Raw genomic sequence first — 8752 nt, 5'->3', positions numbered from 1 at the left:
AGAAAGTGTTGGTGGAACTGATGCTGAAGGACACATTTCAAAGATTAATTGATTTCTGAAAGGCCTACACTTTAAAGGAAGTGAGGACCATGCAGGAGGCTGAGCACTCTAATCAACTTTAAGGTCTCAGACCATAGTTAGCTTGTACAGGCTTGTTAGGACGAAGTGTTCTTCACAATCATTGTTAAAAAAGGCCAGGTGATCAAATTTCAAAGCTTTATTAAAACGGTGGCCTTTTCCTTAGTTTGTAATTGAATTAAGATATCAAGAATAGTGGAGGTCAGATGGAGGTCTGGAAGACCAAATAGACTGCTCGTAGGATTGTTAGAAAGCTAATTAACAAGCCAATTTGACTGCAAAAGACCTCGAGGAAGATTTAGCAGTCACTGGAATGGGGGTGCACTATTCAATTGTGCAGCAACTCCTGCATACATATGACCTTCATGGAAGACGCACAGAAGAAACCCTTTCCTGCATCTTTGCGCCTAGAATTCAGAATCGGACGTTTTCAAAGACGTATCTAAACAACCCTGATGCCTTAGGAAACTGGTCTTGTGGACTGACTTTCAAACTTTTTGGCCACAGGATGTAGTACAAAATGTGTGGAGTTGAATGTGTATTTTCATGAAAAGCATAGAATAGAATAGACGAAAGCCTAATGCACTACACCATGTTTGGAGGGAAAAAACTCTGCATACTAACATCTGAGCATCATGGTTTGGGGCTGCTTTGCTGCCTCATGGCCTGGACACCATGTGATCATTCAAGGAATTCAAGGGTGAAAGTATAAGTATGTGACCACAAGCTGAAGAGACAGTAGGTGATACCACAGGACAATGACTTAAAGCACAGGAGTAAATTAACTAAAGGAACAGGTAAAAAAAAAAAAGAAAAAAAAAGCAGATTTATGTTTTGTGTAAGGAGGAAACATTTGAACAACATTTGAAGTGAGGCACATTTGCAGGGAATTGTCAAAAAATTCCCTTCAACATTGTGCAAATCTTATTTGCAGCTATTGGAAATGTTTGGTGGAGGTGATGCCAAAGGGAATCTACAGGTTATCTAATTCAAGGGTTCACTTACTTTTTCTAGCCTGCTTCAATCAATGTGCTTCAATAAAAGACATGAACAGCACAACTGTATGTGCGTTTCTAAATTAGTGATATTGTGTTTGTCGACAATTGCATCTGTAAATCAAACCACATATTATTAAAACCCAGGAAATTATATAATCAAATATAAATGATTTTATAATGATAATAATAATATAGTCTGACAATATCTTAACAGGACACGACTGATGACTTGCGCTTGAATTTGTATGAATTCGTTTTTTTAATGGACGTATTGCAATTAAATATTTATATTTATATTTATATTGCAATTTAATATTTGTGAATGAGGTATTTATTTTCATTCTTGCATACGGAAGAATAAGATAAGATAAGATAATCCTTTATTAGTCCCGCAGTGGGGAAATTCTCAGTGTCACAGCAGGAAGGGATAGCAAGAGGGTTTGAGGGATCTCTGTTCCCTGAACATGAACATGTGTGTGTAGTTAAGTGTGTGTATGTGGTCCGCTGGGAGCAGTGCTGGTTGTGTAGTCTGACGGCAGCAGGAAGGAAGGACCTGCGATACCGCTCCTTCACACACTTGGGGTGAAGCAGCCTGTCGCTAAAGGAGCTGCCCAGTGCTGCCAGAGTCTCATGCATGGGGTGGGAGCTGTTCTCCAGCATGGATGCCAGCTTGGTTGTCATCCTCCTGTCTCCCACCACCTGCACTGGGTCTAAGAAGCACCCCAGGACAAAGCCGGCCCTCTTTATGAGTTTGTCCAGTCTCTTCTTATCTGCCGTCGAGATGCTACTGCCCCAGCAGACCACAGCAGATGTTCATACCCTGGATGTTCACTGATGGAGGGGGGTGTCTGCACCTGCTGAAATCCACCACCAGTTCTTTGGTTTTCCCTGCGTTTATCTGAAGATGGTTCAGCATATCTTAACAGGACACGACTGATGACTTGCGCTTCAATTTGTATGAATTCACTGTTTTATGTTTAAATATTAAATTGTGATGTCCAGTAAATCTAATCATAATAATATAATATTTCTCCCCTGATCAAAGTGAATGAGGTATTTATTTTTATTCGTGCATACGGAAGAATATGACTGGATGATGAAGATGATCTGACACACTGTAACAATCCCCAGAAGCAAATTTACGCGAACTTTTAAAATATTTGAGAAAAACTTGTATTAGCCATTAGCTATTAGCATTGCAGATGCATTAACATCCCGATCTCCTACGTCACCATCCGTGAAGCCCCGCCCATCGCTCCAGGTCCAGCAGGAGTGGAGGGAGGGAGGTTTGGACCCAGCAGCCTGGCAGAGCCCACAACCGCAGCAGCGGCAGCAGCAGCAGCAGCAGCGGCACGGTGGCTGCAGACGGCCGGGGCGGGGGGCACCGTGAGGCGGCCTGAGGCGCTGCTAGGAGTCGGTAGGCTGATTGGAGAGACCGAGAGAAGGAGAGAAGGAGAAAAGGCGAGCCAGCGAGCCGGAGAAGACCTGCTTCACGGAGAACGCCCCTGTCAGTCAGTCAGTCATTGGCCATGGACGAGGGGAGCTACGGTAAGTCACGCTTCCCTTCGCAGCGCATCTGAAGTCATCTGCGGGCGAGATGAACAGGTAGCTAGCATTAAAACGAGTGGATTATTAACGGCGCTGTGAGCAACACTGACAGCATGTCCTGCCGCTGTGCGCGGATTCTGCGGCAAGGCTGCTCCCTCAAGACCGTGACCATCCCTAGACCTGGATCTGCCTGACAGATCTGAAGACATCCAGGCACACTTTTGGGGACTGATCATTCATAGCCTTAGAGGCCAGAGGCCAGAACCTCCGTGCTTTCACTGACTCCCATCTGTGTTGGGAGTGTCAGGAATGCCTTCAGAACTTTTCACAACTCCTCCATGCAGCTTCATTGATCATTCAGTCATATTTCCAGTGGCTGTCGGCCTGTCATAGGCAGAAGCGGGCGGAAATCCCTGCTGAAGAGGTTCCTCGTTTCCCCACCGAGTATGAGGGTAGAGCAAGCTGTAGTCGGCCCATGTATTGTAAGGATGCATGGCCGTGGAGGCCACGGTGTACTGGTCTTACTCATCAAAATGGAAAGTCTGGTGTTAATTATTCATAGTGTGGCTCGCTAAGTGCATGATGCATCTCGGAATAGAGCTGAGCTGTGCCCTTGTAGGAGACCGTCTCTCCTAGGAAGTTAATGGCACTGGAATTTGATTAGCAGTTGAATGGAGATGTAATGTGTAGGAAACATGTATGTATGTGAGAGAGAGAGAGAGAAAGATATCATCCCATAAACCTGGTTAGGGAGTCATGACATATAGGACATATAAGGGCCCATGCACTGTGCACAGCAATATGTCAATATTCCATTGGACAGCACCAGCAGACGATTTCGGCCACAACCCGCCCACGAACGAGCACACCATAGACTAATTGACACGACAAGGACTGTGCTACATTTACCAAGTGACCGACCTTACATAAAGCATCTGATATCTCCTCAGGCTTCTCAGGATACTTGCTGTCCTGCGTCCATTTACACACCAGAGTAATGCTTATCTCTCTCGCTTATCTTCATGTCTGTATCACCCCAAGGTGGTTCTCTATTACATCCATTCTGTAATCTGATAAAGGGTATTAAGCCCTGAAATGCAAGCCCTAATCAGTTTTACTTGGCTGTCCTGCATCCTTAGCCTGCGCCCTATCAGCCTGTTTGGAAGGAACAGTTCACTAGAGATAGCGTGGGTCCCACTGTGTGTTCAGAAGGCCTGCACAAACATGTAAACTTGGGACTTTCCGAGATTACCAAGAGATGAAGGACTTCAAATTAAAGACACAGAGTAGTAAAGTCAAAGGGGGACGTCGTGGCCTAATGGTTATTCTAATGGTACCTAATCCTAGGTGGGATAAATGTGGAGGACACGTTGTACAGTGACAAATACCTGCACCTTCCCCAGTAAACCCAAGTAAATTCCAGGTTACACAAGCTCACAGGTTGTGGCGTATCGCCGCCCTGCTAAAGAAACTCCAATGAAACTTGGTCCATTGGATCTGGTTTCAGGTGGTCTAAGCTGGTCTTTGATGGTCAGGGTGGCTAGCTGGTTATAATGAGGGTAATGTTGGATATGCTGCTCGCTAAGCTCATCCACCAGCTAAGCCAGTTGGACCAGCTTGAGTTAGCTAGCCAGTGCACTGCAGCACAATGCATCAAAGCTGAGTGGATGAATAACTGTGCGTACACACACCTACTAACACTTCTTCTTCAGGCTACCAAAACTGGACTGAACTAAGGTCTACAAGAGTTTGTCCTGATTAGGGTCTTTCCCTTACATGGGACCCCTACTTAATGACACTGTGTGTGAGCCTCCCACCATTTTCCTGCCTTTGGCCACTTGCAGAAAGCACTGAAAAACACCTCAAAAGCTCCGTGTGTGAGTCGGTGGAGTGATTTAAGATATTTTCTGTCCAAATCTACCTTCGTCCAGCCTTCGTCGGGTTCTTCGGACCATGACAATCCAACTGTACTGTTTCCGTGCTGATTTTAGCTAGCAGGGATCGTGTGGTAGTGACTGCACAGCACTGGCAATTTCTGTGTCTGTATAATGGTGGTAATTGCACCGAGCCACATTTCCATCTGAGCACAAACACTGCAATGTTATGATTTTGTGACAGTTTTCGACTCTATCTGATGAGTTTAAGGATGTGAGAGTGTGCGTTAGGGAATTTCATGTAGGATGCCTTGAGATGGAACAAAACAACATGCAGTGTAAAGGTGCAGATATGGTGTGATGTAATGTCAACGAAACCACAATGTTCAACAGAATTACCGTGGTATGGACTATTGGAGTAAAGACAGAGAAAAGCAACATTGTGCATGTATTCCATAAGTGAGCATAAGCTGTATTCTAACGAGGGGTGCGTTGATCTGATACTCCGTATCAGCGCTGGTCCGATACTGGCCAAAAAAATGGTCAGTCTGATCCATTACCCTAAACTATCACGTAAAAATGCATGGTTCAAGCCTGCGTGCTGGTCTTCTAGGCCTCATAACTCCGAATCAGCTGCAATACCTCTCAATCTAACCTTGTTTCTGACGGTCTTTACATGTGCATGGTCGTATTTGTACAAATATCTCAATTCTCTTAATATTTACAACTGAGATTCAGACATATTTAACTAACCTAAAATCTCCTAAACAAATAAAACTGAAGAAACGTCTTTTAAAAGCAATTGGTGAAATTAAATTAATAGAAATGTTCAAATTAGAAGGAGATGCTCCACATCAGCTGCAGACGATTAGAAAATTGTTAGAGAGGATTTTGAATGGGCTGTTATGTTTAAATCACAGACGTTCAGTCTGGTTTGCTCTTGATTGTTGAAAGGAGTGTTGTAAATGTTATCACCATTGAAAGCTCCAGTGAGCCCTCTGAGGCCTTCATTGGGAAGGCTGTAGATGCAGGTCTGCAAGAGACTGTTCTGTGATCCTAAATCCCTTTCCAGTTAGAAATCTGCTGTCCAGAAAACAATTACAAGTGAATCAATTGCCAACATGGCCAGTTCAGACTGTGCTGGGAGCTCAGGAGCAGACCACAAGATGTGTAAAGAAGTCATCCTTAATGTTCTCACAGGACCTACAGGCAGTTCTTGCCACAACTGATGCTGAAGTGATTCCCGTTCCAGTTACTTTGGGGGTTGATCTATTGTTTAAGACCTTCAGACCATCTCTTGAAGCCCTCACCAATGGGAGATATTACTTGGCTGTATCTGGCCTGGATACTATAAGTAAAAGCATCCTGATTGGATAATTTCTCTTATTGTATTTCAAGGTTTTTTTCAACCTGGTTTCACTAAAACAATTAAAGGAGTATTTATATTATACTGTTTTTTTTAGATACCAAGTCTCCTAGAAGACCCCGCAGGTTCCCCGCAGGTTCCCCGCTGCACAAAACACTGGCCGCTTTAACTCGGCTTGAGGTTCTGGACAAAGCCTGCTCTCACTTGCAGGTCTCTGACAAGACCTGCAGGTGTGTGATCTGCGAGACCGGTCAGTGCAGTCTTGATTCTTGCTTTTCAGCCCAGACGGCTGAACCCAGATCAGATGCCCCACCGTGAGAGACATCGAATTCAGACGCAGGGCTGGCGTTGAATCAGACGGCCAGTATGAGTGTCAGCTGTGACGAGCTGTTGTGCTTTGTGCCGGCACCGTTCCTGTGAAAAATGTGTTTGTGTGCGTGTGGGTTGCTTGTGTGAACCACCTGTGCCTCTGGAGCTCTCTGCCTCGCCTCCCACATGCAGAGCACACTAAAGCGAGGAGACACTTTTTGAACTCGCTCAAAGGGAACCCGCCATACCGCTCACGCTGAGCTTTTCTTTTATAGTTCCAGCTTCTCAAAGCAGATGACGTGTTCAAGTAGTTTGAATGCAATGTCAGCCTCCAGAGACTGAAGCTACATGCTGGAGACAGGCGCATGGTGAAGACTGGAGACTGTGAGCTGCTTCCACCAATCGATCGTGTACTGAATGCTTACGGTGATTACTAGCACCTTCAAATTAGGAGACCATGTAAAACCCATAGGCTGATAGGGTGCAGGCTAAGGATGCAGGACTGCCAAGTAAGGAGCTCTCTGAGGCCTTCAGAAAGAAGGCGGCAGCCATCAGAAATCAGCCGCTCTGCTGTCCGGAAATTAAATTACTAGTGAATTGACTTGCAACATCAGACCAGGTCAGACTGTCCTAGCAAGATCAGCCCAAGAGCAGACTAAAAGACAAGTCAAAAAGACGTCATCACGGGACCTACAAATAGCTTTTACCGCAGTTGGTGCCAAAGTATATGGATCTACCATCAGAAAGATGCTGCACAAGCTGATTTTGATGGGAAGACCTCACCCCCTTTAACACGTGTCCCTCTTCGGCCATGTACAGCGGTATGCAAACATGCAAACATTGTGTTAAGCAAGTAAAAAATGACCTGATTTCCAAAAGGCACAAAGTTAACACATTTTAAAATGTATATTTTAAGCAAGATTCATTTAAAATTTCCATCTCTAACAGTTGTACATTTCTTTTTCATCCACGTGACTTTCAGGCTTGTTTAGATGTGTCTTGTGACGCTGTAGTTTGTGTTTTCTTCGTCTGGCCACTCTGTTCATGCAGACGGCGCTGCACAGTAGAACAGTGCACCGCTGCACTGGAGTCTGCCGAACCTTCTTGAAGGTCTTCTGCAGTCAACGTGTGGCGTGTCCCTCAAAACCAAAGCTAAAAAAGCTCATTTTCTGTGCTGGCTTTGGTCTAAAACATGAGCTCATCACCTCTTTCCAGTATCTCTCTATCCCAAGCCTCCACACAGCCCTGCGCAGTGTGCTGCCTAGGTGAGGACGAGGAGAGGCTGTGTGGGTGTTGGCAGCGCAACAGTAGCTCTTCAGTAGTCCTCAGGCATGAGAGAAAGAGAGAGAGAGAGCAGGAGAGAAAGACAGCACACATCAGATCGCTTGTGTGAAGAGCGAAAAATAGACTGCGACTGTTCTGCCAGGCCTCGGAAGTTTGTTTGGGCTTTGTTTTTGTTTTTTGTTTTTTTGGGGTCTCTTGTGCCATTTTATCTCTAGGCACTCTGACAGTTCCCACAAGATCTGATGGGATGAGTTTACGGTTGCTGCCTCTTGCCTTCTCATTAGGGGGTGGGTGGTTTGCAAGGTGAAACGACATGCGTTTTAGCTTGCCTTGACTAATCTTCCACTTGGTGACCACATGATGGCGACATCGTAGCACTGTTGATTTTGGAAGCTGCTCCAGTTCAAAACAAGCAAGAGAGATGAAAGCACTGGGAAAATTATATAACAGTGTTTTCAATTACCATCCAATATCTAGTAAATAAGGAGAGCTGATGGTTGAGCTGAACAAGTCCCATACAGTGGCTGGAGGTCCCAGAGAAGTCAGCAACCAAACCTGTGCTCTTCTAACCAGCCCTTTTAACTAGCAATGTTTCTTTGTAGTTATTCCAAGGGTATATAGTATATTCTAAGCAAAAACAACCCAACTGCTAAGATACATAGTTTCATGACTGCCTAACCCTTTTGGCACATTGGCCCCTTCCTCTGGACGAGCTAATGTAAGCTTTATTGAGCAGATCTCATGAACTGGAGTTTCTTTGTATCATATGCAAGTAGCCCTGCATTCTACCCTGAAAACCCATGTAGTTCCCTTCTTTCCAATTATGTGGTGTTTAAAGAGCGTTAAAGCGTCAATCCGTAAGTTTTGGGGATTTGGAGACCTCTCTGGTGAGAATGTGTAATTGCATTGAGCATGCGGAGGAGTACTTTATGTGATGTGGTCTCCTTCCAGAGCGGATAAATGTAAACATTTCTTGGGTTTCACAGTGGGTGAATAAATATAGAGTTGGCCGCTCCGATTACTCCACATTTGCAGTAGGTCTCGCAGTAGTCGTCCTGCTTGTATCAGCACCATGAACAGCGCCGTGGTTGCTCAGGTAATTAGCGGACGGTGCTGGATGGTATGTAAAACTCTATTGAAAGACTAACAGACCACTCTATTGTTAGACTGAATATATTAGGCTTTTGCTGGTATTTTCGTGCAGACTACCTCTCCTTTAGTTGAAATGAAAAAAATATTAAGGACTGCTGCTTTAATTAGTGGGTGATGTTTTGTTTGTAGGGCCTATGATTAAG

General features: G+C 44.8%; 1 protein-coding gene across 1 annotated transcript in view; it reads left to right on the top strand.

The window, feature by feature from the left end:
• Nucleotides 1-2377: 2377 nt before the first annotated feature.
• The window catches only part of cyth1a (cytohesin 1a), a 63324-nt gene continuing 56949 nt past the window's right edge, over nt 2378-8752 (top strand). The window contains exon 1 of the mRNA XM_072692878.1: nt 2378-2624. Coding sequence (XP_072548979.1) covers nt 2606-2624 — 19 coding nt within the window. The 5' untranslated portion in view covers nt 2378-2605. The remainder of the gene's footprint in view (nt 2625-8752) is intronic.

Source organism: Salminus brasiliensis, chromosome 12 (assembly GCF_030463535.1).
Source record: "Salminus brasiliensis chromosome 12, fSalBra1.hap2, whole genome shotgun sequence".
NCBI classification, from domain to species: Eukaryota; Metazoa; Chordata; class Actinopteri; order Characiformes; family Bryconidae; genus Salminus; species Salminus brasiliensis.
The sequence above is the reverse complement of the archived record's forward strand: the minus strand, read 5'-3'. Positions and strand labels throughout refer to the sequence as shown.